Source organism: Rhinoderma darwinii, chromosome 7 (assembly GCF_050947455.1).
Source record: "Rhinoderma darwinii isolate aRhiDar2 chromosome 7, aRhiDar2.hap1, whole genome shotgun sequence".
Lineage (NCBI taxonomy): Eukaryota > Metazoa > Chordata > Amphibia > Anura > Rhinodermatidae > Rhinoderma > Rhinoderma darwinii.
Genome location: NC_134693.1, coordinates 39,090,890 through 39,110,900, shown reverse-complemented (window position 1 = coordinate 39,110,900; position 20,011 = coordinate 39,090,890). Strand labels below are relative to the sequence as shown.

Sequence of the window (20,011 nt, the reverse complement as noted above, 5' to 3'; positions counted from 1 at the left end):
GACGTTCAAAAAACGATGCAAACATAAAGTAGACATATGGGATATGTGAAATAGTAGCTATTTTGGGTGGTATAACCATCTGTTCTACAAGCAGATACATTTAAATTTAGAAAAATGCTAATTTTTGCAAATTTTCTCTAAATCTTGGTGTTTTTCACAAATAAATATTCAATTTATCGACCAAATTTTTTCACTACCATAAAGTACAATATGTCACGAGAAAACAATCTCAGAATCGCTTGGATCGGTAAAAGCATTCCGGAGTTATTACCACATAAAGAGACACATGTCAGATTTGTAAAAATGGGTCTGGTCCTGAAGGCCAAAATGAGCTCGGTCCTGAAGGGGTTAAACCTCTGGTGGCAATAAGAGAAATGGTTTCCTCAATCAGTTGCCACCATGGGAGATCGCAGTACTCCAGGACTAAAATTGCTCTATTGCGGTGTGTAGCAAATCATGCCGTTATTGAAAGGAATTCAAAATTGATCTACAGGGTCCTTAGGCTGATACACAGACAGGAAAGTACAAATTGGAGATGAAAATAAGTTATTTACTACACAGTGGGTAAAAGGTAAGAATATTTATCCCTTTGTTATACTGTATGGTGCTCTTAAAGTAAAGTTTATTACATGAAAAACAGCAGACACACTGAGCAGCAGGGAACAGTATAAAAACAGCAAGGCGAGTATATTGGAAAGTACATTATGTTACCATTTTGAATCTGAAAAGATAAGAGACACAAAACACGGCGCCACATAGTGTAGATTACCAGAGGTAAGAGGATGCAAAATCCCGAAGTCCAATTAGGTGCTCACCTAGAATCAAAGGACAACGAACGGTGGAGAGAAAGGTTGCTGCTGCTGCCAGGACTCGGTGAATCTGAAAAGAAAACTCTTAGGCCTAGTTCACATAGTTTTTTGCAGGAAGAAATAAAATCACCTTAAAATTCCAGAAATTCCAGAAATTTTGAACTGCCAGCCTTGTTTTAAGTTTAACTTTTGTCTTCCGCATTTTTTGCCCACGGACGTGACAAGAAATGCTCAGAAACGAGCGCCAGTGTTTTTTTTTCTGCTACCTATTGTATTCAATGAAATATCAGAGGTGGAAACCACTCAAAGAACGAGCATGCCGCTTTTTTTTTTCCCCGGGAGCAGCCAAAAGCTGCCGGGAAAGAAATAACTTTGCCTCAGATTGAAATCAATGGGGGACGATTTGGGCCATTTTTTGGCGCAGATTCAGACACGGTTTCTGCGTCAATATCAGCGTCAAATACTCTGTGTGAACCGAAACTTAGAAAACCCATTTACAATCTTATAGTCTTATAGAAAAACAAAGCTTGGACTCCTGCTGGGCAAACAGTACAGGGGAGGTCTGAGAACAGGAAGAGGTCTCACCAACCAAAAGTGTCCATGAGTCGTTTCACCATGTGTGACCAGCACTAGCATCAGGTCATGTTCTCTGGGCTTTTTAGTTGAGAAGTACATAAAATATAAAGAAAGTATTCTATTATTAGTGGTTCTCATGACCGGTTTAAATTCAGCAGCCAACAAAAAATTATGCCTGAAGATTACTCTATAACAGATCTTCTCAAACTGTGAGGCAGGCATCACCAGTGAAGCGCCAATTGTTGGCGAGGTGCAGCTGGGGAGGCAATTTTCCAGAAGTGATCATAAACTGCAAAGGTCTTTCTCCGGCTGCAGCAATCTCTGGTTTAGCAACATAATTTAATCTTTTTATGCTTATCTTAAAGGGGTTTTACCATCAGGGACAATTATGACATATCCACAGGATATGCCATAAATACAAAACCAATATGGAGGAAAAGCAAAATCCCCCACCCCATCATCAGCAAAGAATCATATTTGTAATGTATAGTGTATGTTGGGGATGTCTGATGGATAGTTATATTGTGATATTAACATAGATCGGCTTCCCATGATCACTGAATCAGAGGTGGATTCATTGGGATTTCAGTCATCATGTTAAAAATGTGTTTCTAACTAGGCTCATGTAACGCATTGTATATAAACGGACACATGTAACATCGTTCCCAATTCTGCATAGCTTATTTACTGCCTGGCATCCATTTTTCAATACTGTGGCAATCATCTCTGTTTTTAATGAGTTTTTATATCTTTTACATTGAAACTGGTGGTTCATAGACTCTTTTTTTTCTTATAGGCTTTTAGGATATGTCATAAATGTCAGATAGATGCAGGTCCCATCCCTGGGACCCACACCTATCTCTAGTACAGGGCCCCTTAAACCCCATTATACCGCTCTGTGATCCGGCTGACGCGTGTGATTCTCGACCATGGAGAAGACAGCGTAGCTCGTGGACTTACTAATTTGCTGTCTGTAGCTGGAATATCTCTGTAAGCCACTTTCACATGATGTAACAGGACACACTCCTGCTGTTTATCTCCTGCTTGTGTGTCGTCCCGTACACTGAACACATGGTTATTTCACCTCTCCATCCTCCAAGGGACAAATTTTGCTCTAGGCACTGGAGGCTCAGTGCCTAGGGTGGCGCTCAGATGGGGATGACGTTGGCACACGTTAAAAAAATGAATAAATCTAGCTATATACATTTTTTAAATGCAAGCCCTCAATCAGAGGGGCATGGCGTACAAGATGCTAACACTGACCAGCATCAGGACCTTGCATGCGCTGCTGCACACAGCGCTGCCCTGTGATAGAAAGAAGCCAGATGAGGTAAGTATAAAGAGGGGTCTGAATTATTTATTTTTTTGGTTTGATCTGAGGTCTGATTTAATTTAGGGGTCTGGCATGGGGTCTGATTTAATGTCAGTGCCTAGCATGAGGTATGTATTCATTTTTGGGTCTAAGGAGGGAGGCCGCATGCTGCATGACTTGATGCGATGATTTCATCATGCCAGCCAGCGTAAGGCTGACTGTCGGACAGTGGTCAAGTAGTGGTAGCACTGGACTCTTCGTGGGAATGAGGATAGGTTTCGTTTTTGGTCCACTCTCTACAAGGCACAGATATACATGTGGTACCATTTACGGCACAACTTTATATAGGGAAACTATACGTAGCAAAATGTTATATGGGGCACTTAGGGGTACACTATCTGTATGGTACAATATCGTAATGGCGGCACTATTTACTATGGTGCACAATTTGTATGGCACTATTCATTGTAGGTCACTTTAAAGGGGCAGTTGCTGTATGGCCACTATCTGTATGGTACTAATTACTGTGGGGCACTATGTGCATGGAACTATTTACTATGAGGCATGGTCTTTTACTGCTGTACAGTATTGGGGGGCACTGATCATCACAGCAGACACATTAGTAGGGGTAATAGCAGAATGGAACTAATGGTGGTAATTTTGGTATTCTCGTAGTGTGTTTTAATCAGCCACAGTTTGGATGCATTATCCAGTCACGGTATGGTGGTGTTATCCAGTCACGGTATGGTGGTGTTATCCAGTCACGGTATGGTGGTGTTATCCAGTCACGGTATGGTGGTATCAAACCATTGTAACCGGAGGCCATTGTAACCTAAGGGACCACTGTGTATAAGATAGATAGATACATTGAGTTGAATCGAGGCTATATTCTTAAGGAACATTTTCCACCTTGAATGTGTTTCTCGGTTAGTACAAGATGCCACAATCAAGTTTTCTGCTGGTTATCACCCGAGTATATTTTCCGGATTTTAGACGGTCTAAAAGGGCTTAATTCCATTTTTTTTAATATAGTATTTGCAATGTTGTATGCAATGATATAATGTAGTCTTTTAGAAAGTAGAAATATATCCATCACATAACTAGTTCTAGAGGACTCAATCAGTTAAATTATTGTCTGACTGCATCCTGCCCCCATCTGCATTTATCTCTCTGTACATGAAATTCAGGACACGGGAGAATAGCTGCAAGTAACGCTAAATGCTAGAAGCACGGGCTTGCTGAAAATCATATTATTGATGGTATCGATTTCTGTCAGCCCGATTACTAAACAGTTCTAAAGACAGAGCCCATCAATAATGTGTTGCTTATGTTACAGAAAATAGCTTTTGTGTTTCAAAAAACAAAATAGCTTTGTTAACAGGGTTGAGAACAGATACACTACAGATAAGTATTATTTTGCAAAAACCATCAATAAAAGTTGCCTGAATAATTAGCTAATATAGTATAATATATTTAATCCTTAAAGAGGCTCTGTCACCAGATTCTAAAATCTCTAATTCCTATTGCATGTGATCGGCGCTGCAATGTAGATAACAGTAACGTTTTTTTTTTAAAAACGTTCATTTTTGGCCAAGTTATGAGTTATTTTATATATATATATGCAAATGAGCTTTGAAATGGACAACTGGGCGTATTTTTTTCGTTATGTCCAACTGGGCGTGTATTGCGTTTTTAACTGGGCGTGTTTACGTGTATGACGGTGACCAATCAGTGACCAGTCAGCGTCATACCAATCAAGTGTCCTGATAATGAATACACATAACCTCCAGCCTGGACGTCATGTGTATTCAGAATCCTGAAACTTCTGACTCTTTTCTGTGAGATTCCAGCAACGGATACGAAATCTCGCGAGATTACGGAGGTAAACGAGATTTCGTTTCCCTTGCTGGAAATCTCAAAGAAAAGAAACAGAAGTGTCAGGATTCTGAATACACATGACGTCCAGGCTGGAGGTCATGTGTATTCATTATCAGGACACTTGATTGGTATGACGCTGACTGGTCAGCGTCATACACGTAAACACGCCCAGTTAAAAACCCAATACACGCCCAGTTGGACATAACGAAAAAAAAACGCCCAGTTGTCCATTTCAAAGATCATTTGTATATATATATATATATATATATATATATATATAAAATAGCTCATAACATGGCCAAAAATGAACGTTTTTAAAAAAAACAAAACACGTTACTGTTATCTACATTGCAGCGCCGATCACATGCAATAGGAGATAGGGATTTGAGAATCTGGTGACAGAGCCTCTTTAACGTTACAAATGCATTGAAAAAAAAAAACAGACCCACACAGATCGACTAGAACAGTTAAACAATCTACCTAATATTGTGTTGTGTAGGTCCCACTCGTGTGGGCAAAACAGCTCTGACCTGTCGAGACATGGACTTAACAAGATCTCTGAAGGTGTACTGTGGCATCATGCACCAAGACGTTAGCAGCAGATCCTGAAACTGAGCACTTCATGAGACCAAGTATACGCATGATGTAATCTCGATCTCCTCCCACCTAAAGATGACAAGCTCCTGAGTGTCGCTTCTTCCGGGCACCATCCTGAAATCTCACACATGCTCCGTACAAGCTGCAGTTTTCCTTCTCAGCAGTAGAAGAAAGCAGCAGAATGAGGTAGATGATGTAATTTCACACAAACTGCTGCTGGAGGTCAGTCTTTCACTGCGGAGCCAAGGAAACGTCAGCTGGTACTGAGCATGTGCAAGATTTCAGCATGGTGCAGGGGAGTGGACACTTATAGGAGCTGGTCAGCTCTAGGTGGCAGGAGATTGAGATTACATCATGAATATACTTGGTCTCATGAAATGCTTATTTTAAGATCAGGCAGGAGAACTTTGAGAAAGGATTATACAGCCATTCTAACATGGAGTTTCAAAGTGATCAGGTCTAAGAGATCAATTTCATAATGTATGTGGTTTGTATTGTGAAATCTTGTGACAGATCCCCTTCATGTCCTAAAGTTGCAAGGTGAGGTTTTTCATGGATTAGACTTGTTTTTCCAGGACCTCCAACAGATGCTCGATTGGATTGAGATATTTGGAATTGGTAGTCAACACTTTAAACTCTCTCATGTTCTTCAAATTATTTCTGAACAATTTTTGCAGTATGGCACGGGCAATATTCTGCTGAAAGAGGCCACTGCCATTAGGGAATACTGTTGCCGTGAAGGGTTGTACTTGGTCTGGTACAATGTTTAGGTAGGTTGTTCATGTCAAACGAATATCTACATGAATTCCAGGATCCAAGGTTTCCGAGAAGAACATTACCCACAGAAATCACACTTACTCTGGCAGCTTGCCTTCTTTCCATAGTGCATCCTGGTGCCATCTCTTCACCAGGTAAGCGATGCTCACACACCCGGCCGTCCACTTGATGTAAAAGAAAACATGATTCATCAGACCAGGCAACCTTCCTACTTTGCTCCATGGCCCACTTCTGAGGCTCATGTGCCCATTGTTGGCAATTTGAGCGGTGGACAGGGCCCATCATGGCCACTGTGACCAGTCTAAAGCTACAAGCTGCCATGCAGCTTGTTCTGACACCTTTCTATCATAGCCATAATTAAAGGGGCTATTGAGAATTAGAAAAACGTGGCTGCTATCTTCCAAAAGCAGCGCCACACCTGTCCATGGGTTGAGTCTGGTGGTACTGCAGCTCAGCCCCATTTAAGTGAATGATGTTGAGTTGCAATAATACACACAACTAGGGGACAGGTGTGGCGCTGTTTGTTGAAAAAGAGGCCACGTTTTTTTAAAATCCTGGACAACCCCTTTATAAATTTTTAAGCATTTTAAGCAATTTGAGCTACAGTAGCTCTTCTGTGGTATCAGATCAGACAGATTAGCCATCACTCCATAAGCGCATCAATGAGCCCATAAACCTGTCGCTGGTTCACCGGTTGTCCTTCTTTGAGCCATTTTTGGTAGATACTAACCACTGTATGCCCGAAATACGCCACAAGACCTGTCGTTTTGGAGATGCTCTGACCCAGTCATTTAGCATCCCAATTTTAACCTTGTCAAAGTTCCTCAGATCCTAACACTGGTCTATTTTTTCTGCTTTCAACACATCAATTCCAAGAACTGACTATTCACCTGCTGCCTGATATATCCCATCACTTGACAGGTGCTATTGTAGTGAAATAATGAATGTTATTCTCTTCACCTGTGTGTTGGTTTTAATGTTATAGCTGATTGGTGTATACATTTTTTTTAGTTAAAACAGTGGAGGACTTATTGTGATCGCTGTACAGCCCAAATCACTGAAAAAGGAATTACATTTACTATAAATTACTGAAAAAGGCCAGACTTACTTAACAAGGGCCTTCTACGAAAACAGATATGGACACATGGAGATTGTTTCAACTTTTCGTTTATTTGACAAGTCATGCATATTTCCAGGAACTTAGGGCTCATGCAGACTTCAGTGAAATTCTTCAGTATGCTATCTGTTTTTTTAATGGACAGCACACTGACCCATTCATGTCTATGGGGCCATGCACACATCCATTTTTTTGCAAACCCGAGTGTCCGTTCCGCAAATTATAGAACAGGTCCTATTTCTATCCGTTTTTGCGGATCAGTCTCAGCAATTCTATTCATTGGTCCATTAAAAACACGGACCGCACACAGAAGCCATCCATGCGCAGTCTGTGTTTTGCGGCTAATAAAATTTAGAGCCCAATTGATTGTTTTCTCTGTCTTGCTCAATGTTTGTAAAAAAAAAAAAAAAATTCTAAATGTTTATTCTATTTAAAAAAAATAAGTGTCTAGTAATTATATCAAGGGTTTTTACTAGCATACTTGTGCAGTCATCTTCTATCTGCATTGTCTTATTCTGGAGGCATTAGATAATCACATTTAACCGTATCGATGTGGTAAGGAAAAACAGTACAATCACTTGCAGTGCTCGATCTGGTAAAACACTAGCACCATCAGCTACTTACTTTAGAAAGACTGTGCACCATCTCTTTGAACTTTTGCACTGTCGTCCCTCTTGTTGGTTTGTCAAACAGTACAATTTCTTTCCTTGGCTCTAATTCAGTTCCAAAATCAAGATGTAGACTATCTTCCATTTGACACTTTATCACCCCTTCCAGGTTCCCCCAGGTTCCCAGGTACATCTGAAATACACACAATTTTCAGACTGTATATTTGTTTCGTATATTCATTATTTCCTCCCTGCAGCATGAATGGTAAAAATATAGATAGAAAACTGAACAGACAATTGTGTGAATACATCCTGTGTCAACCATTACTCGATGCTGATAGTTTCAACTCCACTTTATGTAAGAAACCATATCAATATCAACTGCAAAAGTATCTTAAAAAATAGATTAAAAATGGCCTTCCACATAGTGTGTATGTATGCCTCACCAATTGGAAAGGCTTTGTTCTACCTGTATTCAGTGTTCGACTGCATTCACACATGGTATTGTCAACATATTTTTGGCAGATGGGCTTTCTAAAATCCCACTCACACAGCGCAGTTGGTCTTCAGGACATGCGTGGTCTTTGACTGCGGTTTTCCATATAAAACACATCTAGGTTTTGCTATGAATTTTGTGGCGCACTACCAGTGAATGCCCCCTTGCTATATGGTTTGCACATTGAGTAGCTATTGGTTGTTATCTTCATAGACTACAACTTTTATAGAAATGTCCCTACACATTGGCTAGAAGTGGCAATCAAACAGACATTCGACAATTAAGCTCCATGCAATGCTCAATCCCTATCATCACTGGTATACTAAGGGAGGGTTATTACAGGAGTTGTCTGTTTTGGCAAACCATTTTTGCTACAAGGGTCCCTCTTCAGAAAACTGATCACTCTATGTCCCACCACTGGGATCCTCAGCCACAAGATGTGGGACAATCTGGCAATAAGTGTTTATTTCCCCTGCAGTGCCCCCACAGTAGAAATTAGTCATTACACAGTGCCTATTGAAATGAATGGGTTGTCAGTGTAATCCACGGTCAGGCAAAGTACTCCAAAGCAAGAGAGTTCTGCAGTTAGTGTTCTGCAGTTGGTTCTGAATATAAAGCTTCAGAGTTTTTTTGTTTTTTGTTTTTTTAGCTGCTACATTCAGTCACTTAGAACTAGAACAAACAGATTTGTTCTATACATTACACTTTCCTGTTAAATGTGTTAAGGATTGACATATGTTAAGGATACTTAACCACACTTCAATGATCTAAAAATAAACAGATTGTGCCATATTCTCCAGAGAAAGATCTCTTTATAAAAAAGCAAAATGCTAGGTGGAACATACACACGATGTTCTCTTACGACTAAACCGAAGGGATGTCCAATCCAGATGTTGCTGATTTTGAACATCTTGGGAGACTGTTCGACATCAGATGGATTGTTCACAATTGCTCATTCCAGTTATCTAAAATCTACATATGTTCCCCTTATTAACACAAATAAATATATTACCTGGTTGTTTGGCTTTGTCGACAAACATTTTCCAAAATAAATAGTTTCCTTAGAACAGAGACCTTCACAGGCTGATCCGTCAATAATCCCCTTCCGGTATTTGTCACACTGGAAGGAAAAGTCAGGATAAGAGCAATTAGGTGTTGTACGATATAATCCTTCACACACCATTTCATTCACCGTTATGCCAATTACACTACATGTTACAATCACAAATCAGGATAATAAGATTGTGATTAGGCTCTCTTATAAGTCTCAATCAATACTTTCACCTTCCAATTTGGGGTATTAATAATCAAAACATATAACCTAAAAGAGTACAGGCCCATTTAAACGGGCTAATAATCGGGTGAATGAGCGTTTGTACGAACCTTCATTTTGGATTATTGCCCCTTGTAAACAGAGGGAAAAAAGTAGAGCCAAAATCCAGCGCTGGGTGTAAGTAAAAAGGAACTCCTGTTCCAATTTTATTGATATAACAAAAATAAAATGAACTATATAGAAATAGTAGTATAGTTGAGCAGAGTACAAAGATGAGAGATGGGTAAAGGATCAGAATGAACCCCGTTAAATGGTGCCTACGCGTTTCTGACACGTCTTGTGTCCTTATTCATGGCATGCATGTAAACAGAGAAGCGGTCAGCCGACGAACGATGATGAACGTCCGTCGGCTGACTTATTCTTTCATGTTGCCCTAAAAAAAAATCTTCCTTGGAAGCAAACATGTCCAAGTAAACATTGGATGTGCTACTGACATTAAGTAAACTGCATGGGGACCGAACAATTGTATTAATGATCGTTCGCCCCATACAGTTTACATTGGCCTGTGTAAGAAGCTCTGATCGATCTGTAATTATCGGCGATAGGCACTTGTTAAGGGGAAATAAATGCCGGTGTAAACCCAACCTCTGTACTGTGACTTCACTGAGTGAATATTCCTTGTATTAGGATGCAGTGTTTATTTTCCGGTGCTGTGACATCACTGTGGTCCTTAGCCATTTGAGGTGACATCAACATGTTGATTAGCCACATTCTGTGACATCACTGTAAGCATTATTCTCATATTGTGACATCTCTGTAGCCTTAGCCATTAGCGGTGATATCACTTTATTTAATATCCCTGTTCACTATCATCACTGTGCACCTTATTCTCATGCTGTGACATCACAAGGTGGAATAATCCTTACCTATGACTTCACATTCTTTATTAGCGAAGTACTGTGACATTTTTTTATTTTATTTCATGTTTTGTGACATTACTTTGTGCTTTATTTCTGTAAAGTGATAGACCGTGACCATACTAAATGTGAGCAGCATCTCTATACTGTTACATCACTGTCACTACCGTTCTTGTTCGGTTACTTCTCTTTGATTAAAACCCATGTAAAATCACGGTTTTTATTATTTCTTTACCAAGACTTTGAAGTTTAATCCCTATAGTGGGATGTTGTGCATTATCTAGGTTTTGTGACCTAATTGTTAATCATTCCTTTGTGGTGACATCATTGTGTGCCTTTTCAGGGGTAGTATATGAGGTGTAGGGATTGCAGTTGCACCTGGGAATTGGCTCCTGAGGTGGCCCAATGATTCCTCTGCCACATAAGTGGATACCAGTATTATAAATTGCATGCAAAGTTGTAACAGGTTTTGCTTCAGTTTGCAGCATAAACAGTCCCACTATTGGAATTGGAAACAGTTGACAAGCTGGTGGGCTGAATTATAGGAGCTCAGCTAAGCAGTTGTAAATTGTCTATGCAAAAGTTACTTTTTCCAACATCAGATCACTGTACTACAATGCAAATCACTTGAGCACGTTCTGTGAAGTCATTGAGCAAGAAAGGAATTATTGGAGATTTCAGCTTTGAAGCCAATAGAATAATGAATGTAGCTCTGGATTATAGTACAGGCTGTGACTCAGGATCAGAACAAGATAAATAAAGCAAGGTCTTTTGCAACGTTACCCCACTTTGTGCTAAACATCATGTCATACAAACATTGCAAAAACAGAAAATACTAATAACCATATTTTTTTGCAATGTTTTTTTATAATTGTAATAATTGGAAAAAAAGGGTAAACCAGAATACTGAAAAAGTCCTAACCATTACTGTAACTTCTTAATTTACTGGATTACGTAACCAAATAAAAAAACAACGTTGAATGACAGCCGTGATCTTGAGTGCACTTATTTCTGCTTTTTATTATTTTATATTCAATAGTCTAATATAAACCCCTAATAATCTGAATCACACCTGTCACATACATACCAGATAAACAGACGTATGCTGAAATCTTATTGCGCTCCCTTCAGCTACGGCATGCCAACATTAATTCGGGTAGCAGCCGCATGCAGAAAATTGTTACATGTCACTTTATTGCCTCCCATCACTAGGATTCTTCTAAACATGTTCCTAGTTATAAGCCTTAAAAATAATTGTTCTAATTAAAGGCTGTTAGAAGTGAGCACCAAGCTCATATTAAAGCCTAAGGGACAGAACAAGACAGGCATTTGTCACAGATTACAACATTGTTATTTTAGTCTCTGGCATCCGGACGAAAATGTTTAGAAATAATCTAAATGGAAAATCATGCCTGTCTTACGTTATAGTAAAATTTAAGCACATTATGAAAGAGTGTCTTGCTCAAGTCACAATACTTCAGGCAGAACAGATTGCTTGTTCTGCCACCTATGATCACCTATGCAAATAGGGACTGTGAAATAATATAACAGGGCATTGACTTGTCTTGGGCCTGACAGATCACTAATCTACTAACTTTATGGTGCCCACCAAGTGTTAAAGTTTACCACCTGTGTTACATGAAATGTATGCAGACAAATCTTTATTACAGCAAAATGCACAAAAAAATAAAAAAATTAACTATCCCAGCAATTCCTTCCTTATTTTCCTCCTTTCCTTTGATCATATTTTGTCAAATACTGTAATTAGTAATACTGAGAAATATATAAAAAAACCTTCTCTATGTGTTCCAGGAGATCAGCTATTTACCACCTCCTTCTACTACTCACAATATTGTCTAGCTGTTGGAGAACTGGCTGCAGCAGGAGCCTCCCCCCTCTGCCCTGTCTACAGTAGGACACACAGATTATTAAGACTTGCCCCTTTTGTAAACCCAATCCACACCATCATTCACCAAACGAAAGTAGAAGAGATCACAAGAAAATTAACACCAGTGTTCTCAGCAGGATTTTTACCAGACTGTTTGTCAGTCTGCAGGATGTTCCACAAAGTGTTTGGAAAAGTTTATCTCCTGTCATTTCTAGGTTAGTATATAAATGGCTGGTAGATGGGGTCCCAACCTGGGGACCCCCACCTATCGGGAGAACAGGGGCCCCCATTTGCAGATACAGAGCGACCACCAGCAGAATCATCTTGTGTGCATGAACACAGATAACATTAATAGCAGCTTTAATAAAGATACAGATGGAGTCTCTCCGCCATTTACATTTGCCTTTTCAACCCACCCACCCTAAAACATTACACCAGACTTGTTGCTAGGGCACCCACATTTATACAGGAGCTCCAGTTCAGCACTATGGTTTGTAGTCTTAATGGACAAGTGGCATGGCATGTGGACGTGTACCATAATAAAAAAAGGATTGGAATAAGGTGGTGCAATGAGTGACCTCCCTGTGGAAAATTTCCCTAGGGGCTGGAGGTCAGGGGGGTACCCCTTTTTGTTATACTTGTTCCTATTGGTAAGAAAGTGGTGTATGTTCGAATAAATGGCTGCCACCAGACAGTCCAAAAATTTCAGAGGTTATAGCCCAGTTACAACTTCTCATGGGCATTGGAAAACGTAACACTAAGAGACATAGTTACATAGGTTGAAAGAAATCCATGAAGTTTAACCTCTTATTCAATTACACGTCATTTATTCCTTGATTAATTATAACCCTCAATGCCATTGGTCAGTAAATAATCATCTAGCCTTATTTTAAATGCTAACATAGTATCTGCCATTACTACACTACCTCCTGGGGCTGGGCATTCCATGTTTGACACTAACTGTGAAGAACACTTTCCTATATTGATGATTAAATGTCTTTCTTCCACATACAACGAATGTCCCCTGTTCCTTTGTAGAGTACTTGGAAAGAACATATTATGTGCTAGTTCTTTGTATTGACCACACATATACATGTTAATAAGATCACCTCTAAGGCGTCTTTCCAAGCACACCTCTCATCCTATTTAGTAATCTAGTCACCCATCTTTGAACCCTCTCAAGTTCTCCCATATCCTTTTTCAATTTAAAGCCCAAAACTGAATTCCATATTCATAAAGTTAGGGTAGTATCCCTGTTTTCACAATGGGTGTCAGGAGGTGACTTATGCCATTGTACATCGGAAGAGTTTCCTGGCATCTAAACTGATCCTTCAACACAAACATGCTGTGATCAGTGTTACAAATAAGTTAGGGAGCGGTCCTGACTCCACTAAACAAATGTAGCTCTAAAGCGAATGAAAGTATATTGCAAATGTGTTTAATTTTTAAGTTCACCAACTACTAATGAAAACTGATTTTATAGTGACCCTACATTATATCATCCATAGGTCAAATACTGCAAATGTGTCCTTCCTTAACTTTTATCTCAACATATCCTGAGATGTGTGGCACGAGATGACCAGCTTTGAAAAAAAAAAAAAAAAACAACCACTAAACATGATTTTGCGATATTCTGGCACAGGATGTCTATGCTACATGTCTCTGTGTATGGCCAGCCAATGGTTGTCATGTGAATTGCAGCCTGTCAAGGGTTTTGCTAGCATGTCGCAAAATTGTGTTTAATTTATCTTGAACCAATTCGAGTCCTTAAACCAAATTTGATAAGCCAATAAGGGTGGACCCATCTGTAAGTAAATTACAGTTGAAAATCTCTAATCTTAAGACCTTTAATAGACATAGTTATAGCTGTAAGCTATCTTCACATGATAATTTTTTTTGGGGTCGATAGACCCTATGCCATCACATAATGTTATCAAATGACATGGCCACATTGAAAAACCCATTTTCATCCCTCTATTGCAGAGGTGGGGAACGTCCGGCCTGCGGGCCGTATAAGGCCGGCGGATCATTTGGTCTGGCCCAACCTCACTCTGAACGCCGCTGCGAGTCCGCCCTACTCACTCACATTTATGAGCACGAGAAGGGCGGACGGAGCTAAGTATGGCGGCGGCAGCGGCGGTCTGAGTGAGGTTGGTGCGTGCCTGCCCAAAAGGGGATTAGTCCGGTCACCTGATCTGAGTCAGTGACGTGAGGTCAGGTGACCAGGCTGGTCCACTCCCGGGCCGGCAGTGGCATAGCTATAGGGGTCGCAACTGCTACCGGGACCCTAAGCCTGGGGGGCTCCCGTTGCCACACAGCGCTGATCGCGCTGGTACCGCTTCCAACTGAATCTACGACTGTAGGACGCACATTCAGTTGGGTTCAATGCTGGAGCCTTGCTTCAGCATTCACTGTGCCGCGAGCGGCTCGGTGCAGGAAGGCGCGATTTAGTCACGTCATTACGCCTGTTTGCACCGGGTCACTCACAGAACAAAGGAGAAGAGGGATCTCCTCCACCAGCCATGGGAATGAGGATAGGTAATTATGTTATTATTTTTCTATTTGGTACATACATATGGGAGCATTATACTGGGTATTGGCAGGGGGGACACATATGGTAGCTGCTGTGGTGCATTATACTGGGTATGGGACAGCTATTGGGGGCATTATACTTATGGGGGCTTTATACTGTATGGGGCAGCTATGGGGGCATTATACTGCGTTTGGCATTATACTGTATGTGGCAGCTATAGAGGGCATTAAACTGTATGGGGGGCATTATACTGTAAGTGGCAGCTATGGGGGGCATTATACAGTATGGGTGCATTATACTGTATGGGGCAGCTATGGGGGCATTATACTGTATGGGGCAGCTATGGGGGGCATTATACTGTATGGGGCATTATAGTGTATAGGGGAGCTATGGGGGCTCCGTCCGCGCACCCTACTTACTCGAAGGGAGGTCAAGTGACCTACAGGGGCTTATTTCATCAAGGACGTTTATGATATATCCACAGGATGTCATAAATGTCCGATAGATGAGGGTCCCAGATCTATCTCAAGAACAGGGCCCCTAAACATTGTTCTACCTCTGTGTTTTGGCTGAAGCTTGTGATTTCCGACCTTGAAGAAAACAGCGTAACTTGCTGAGCTACGCTGTTTCCGTAAATTCAATAAAACGGAATAGTAGTTACGGAAACAGCGTAGCTCGCATGCTATGCTGCTTCCGTAACTGCCATTCACTACGATGGGAGTTATGGAAACAGCGCAGCTCAGCGGGATATGTGGTTTTTTTCTTCATGGTTGGAAATCAGCCAGAACACAGAGAGGTGAAACAGGGTTTAGGGGGCCCCGTTCTAAAGATAGGTGAGGGTCCCAGAGGTGGGACCTGCATCTATCTGACATTTATGACCTATCCTGTGGATAGGTCATAAATGTCCCTGATAAGAAAACCCCTTTAAGTAAGTAAGTCTTAGTGTTAGGAGTTCTTCTCAAAACGTACCTTGGTTAATAGTCGACTGCGCTCCAGACTGACTGACGTAGCAACATCATCAATACCGGCTAACATCACACGCCTTACCAAAGAGAAGCAGTTCCAACCATCACATTAGGGGGGAGTTAAAAATGAGCCTGCTTTATTTGGTGAAACATTTAACTTGTTAATTTTGTATGGCCCGCGAATGAGGTTATAAATATCCAAATGGCCCTTGGCAGAAAAGAGGTTCCCCACCCCTGCTCTATTGTGTAGATAAAGCCCTTAATCAGATGATTGCATCTTTTGAGCTACAGCTTGTCCATGGTTAAACAACTACTTTATATGGAGTTTGAGGATAAGCTTTTCAGGGGTTTTGATCTGGTAGATGTACAGGAGCGTTGGATGGAAAAGTAGTTGGGTGGAACAAAGTGACTTTCATAAAGACAATTGAGAAAACCTTTAACGCATTCCTTTTACAATAAACACCCAAACATATTAGACCATCACAGACAGGGATTCTTTACTGTAAGAGCAGTGAGACTATGGAACTCTCGGCAACAGGCTGTTGTGATGGTTGACTCTTTGAACAAGTTCAAGAAGGGCCTTGATGCCTTTCTTGAAATAAATAATATTACAGGTTATGAGTACTAGACTCTGGAGATGGGACGTTGATCCAGGGATTCATTCGGATTGGCTAATTTGCAGTCATGGTGGAATTTTTCCCCTATTGAGGCAATTGGCATCAACCTCCATGGGGGTTTTGCCTTCCTCTGGATTTTCCTGGTAGGATTATAGGTTGAACTTGTTGGACCCGTGTCTTTTTTCAATCTTATCAACTATGTAACTATGTATATCAGGATATTTACTAATTTAGTTTTAAAATGGCTTCATTTAAATTCATAACATAAGTCTGCAGACTGGGTGCTGCAGGATCATCGCGTTTTGTGAAATGCAACATTATCAGAATCATTATATTTGAAGAAGGTCAATGCTAAGTTAGAATGATGTAATTAATTAGCAAACTAGATATGTACCGGATAAAACAAGGGTAGAACAATCTGTGTTATGGCAGGAATGCTAACAATAAATGTTTGTTACAGGAGTTGATTAAATCTGAGCTTCTATGCAAAATGGATGTTAAAAAAATAACTTTTCAATACATGTGAAGTTCTATTGTCCCTTTCATTGCATATAAGCTGAAAAAAATCATAACGCAACCAGACGACATTGAAGAACCATCGTAAAATCCATTGAAGAACACCATAGTCACCATATATCCGGCATGAAATGGGACTCTAGACTGGATTCAACTGCGCAGCAACTATACTATAGATATTTCAAGATTTTAGTTAAGAAACCATTTAATCAGTAGTGTTTTCTACTTGCTTTCTTGTAGCAAATATATCCAGACAAATTATTATTCGGGGGGGGGGGGGGGGGGGAGATCCCTAATAGGCCATATGGATATGAGTTTTCTAAAGCAGACAACCCCATTAGACGTACATTTACATATAGCATTTATTTTACCAAAACATTTAACAATTGCTGACCCCATGCGATCTTTACAAGCGTTAGATGGATGTTAAGTCAATTAAAACAGGTACAAATCAGGAACAATTTCATACACATATTAAATTATAACAGTTCTATACAGACAAGACAGAGGATGACTAGTTACATGTTACAAGCACACACTATAACAATAGTATAATAATAATTTTAAGTATAAAAAACTAACTTACATCAAAGATAATCAGTACTTTTATGGTCTTGTACTTTTACGCTGACACATTTTGGTTATGAATGCAACTAAATTATTTTAATTGTTCCAAGACGTCTAAAATGAAAAACTTTACAAATCGTCTTAATTAAAAATTCTTTCATTTTGTGTCTACAGCTCCTATGCAGTCCTACTGTATATGTTTCCATGGCGACAAACTACAAACAAACAAACTGATCCTGTAGTCATATTGACATCCGTCTTTCCCCTAATTATTGCTAACCTACCAGACATAAGGTAGTAAGAATTAGATACAAAGAACGGTACAATGCACTTGCATTTACCTTCAATGTGCTAATAGGCAGCCCGTGTATACGGAGATAGCTTTGGGCTCCTGGGCTTTTCGGTCTTAAAGGCCCGTTTACACGGGTCAATGATCGGGCAAATGAGCGTTCATATGAATGCTTGTTCCCGATCATTGCCCTGTGTAATGATCGGGAACGACTGATCGTATAGTTCGGCTGATTGTTTATTGTGTAAATAGGGAGATTTGCTGCCGGCATGATGAAAATGCATGTGAACGAGCGATCGTTCTACGACCAATCGTCCCCATACATTTCTGATCATAACTCCATTTTTTACGGCCCATATTGGCCGGTGTACAAGGACCCTTAGCTTGTTGAGTAGGGTGGGTGGATACAGGAAAATGAAGCTGTATATACATAGATAGGGCAGAAAAATCAGCACTCAGCATTCAATGCTGTAGGAAGTGCCCTGGCCAGTGGAGATCTTCATGAATGAGTGTACTGCCGAGTAAATTGTGTGATATCACTACAGAGGTATAGAGTCCAGGTAAGGTCAACAAAACACTTTCAGGCAGGAAAGCTACTGTGCACTAAAGGGGGTTTAATACTGGGCAATTATCAGGCAGACAAGTGTTCATAGAACGCTTGTTGCCGATAATTGCCCTGTGTAAACAGGGCAGCGATCAGCAGATGAATGAGAAAACGCTCGATCATCTACCGATCGTATCCTTTTAAAAACCAGAAATATTATCGTTGTCGGCAGCACCGCGCTGATGACATGATGATAATGTATGGGGACGACCGCGCGTCCCCATACACAGCTTCTTGTGACAGGAGGAAATGACCGGCGCTCATTGCACTGGTCAAAATTGGCCGGTTCAATAGGGCCTTAAGATTAGACCTCATAGAGCCAGGGAAGTAGGGTGCATGTCAGGCAGGCAGGGTCGGACTGCTCATCTGGCATTTGCCAGAATTGCCAGTCCGGCCCTGCCTGACATGCACCCATGCTACTTGTACAAAAACATTGGTGATTAAACACAGATTATTATGGTTAGCACTATCTTTTTTTTATGCGTCAGTAACTTACTTACACATAGCAAGTATTTGAAGACGCCACACGTATAAAAAAAAAAAAAACTTCTGCTAAGGTGGAAAATATGCATTGGAGAGACTATAAGGAATAATATTAAAAGACTGCATAAACAACAATACCTGAATATAATGTTATGTGAAATTATCATAATGGCACCCTTTAGAGGCAGGAGCAGTCATATAAAATCAAATGGAAGACTGCTGGTAAGTGTAAACTTACTACAGTTACACAGCAGGCCCTTCATCAGGCTGGTACCGCAGTCAGTTGTCTGAAGTCCATTGGCAGACTATGTAGGCTGCTTTGTTTGGCAGACTGTAGTCTGTTGGTTTATTATAATACGATAAAAGCACATTACACAAGCCTTCTGGGTCATACTTATAAAAGCTTACATTTAAGTGAAGATAGCACTTACAATGGTGGCTTTACACTCATGTCCCCTGCAGAGCTCTGTGTACGAGTTGTATCGAACATATATCACCCAGCTGCCGATGAACACCGCCAGCCATGAGAAGAAGAGGTATTTAATCCGCATATATGACAAGCGAGCCTGTTGAAACAAAACACAGCCCAATGTTCATCCATTCATCTTATTATATAATTCATACTGTAATACAGATCATTCAAACATTTAATAACACCTAGAAACAGATTTAAAGGTTTCTAAACTTATTATGAAATGGTTGGCGTTTTCAAGTCCAGAGGAAAATCAATTTCCCGAAGTGGAACATTTGATAGAAGCTCGAAAAGTGGAAAGTGGAAAGAAAAAGGCTTTCCAGCTACAAAACACTTGAACTGTCCAGTAAAATTATATTTCTGTCAAGCTGTAGAAACACCTAAATGTTCTACAGGTTATTATTTAACATGGGCTGTGTTTCTTTTTAGATCAAATTATATTGGAGCAGAGAACACAATAGCATCAGAATATTTTATTATTGGCTTTGAACTGACTATGTTCGGCTGGGTCCAATTATTGTACTGGTCACACAATGTTATAGAATTTATTTTGCCATCACCAGCCTATAGTCAGAAATGTTATTTATCAAATCTTAATGACACTAAGCAATGAGTGACGTTGTCTCCAATGGCTCAATCACGTGGTGAAAATAATGTGGCAGAAAGTCACAACATTATTACACTGCAAAACCGGTGACACAAAAAGTTATTTGCAAA

At 40.2% G+C, this 20,011-nt stretch overlaps 1 protein-coding gene across 1 annotated transcript in view; it reads right to left on the bottom strand.

Moving 5' to 3' along the window:
- The window catches only part of DIPK1A (divergent protein kinase domain 1A), a 129,902-nt gene that overhangs the window by 12,726 nt on the left and 97,165 nt on the right, over positions 1–20,011 (bottom strand). The window contains exons 3-5 of the mRNA XM_075832189.1: positions 19,254–19,388; positions 9,183–9,290; positions 7,691–7,867 (exon numbers count right to left, since the gene is read on the bottom strand). Of these exons, the coding sequence (XP_075688304.1) occupies positions 7,691–7,867; positions 9,183–9,290; positions 19,254–19,388 (420 nt within the window). The remainder of the gene's footprint in view (positions 1–7,690; positions 7,868–9,182; positions 9,291–19,253; positions 19,389–20,011) is intronic.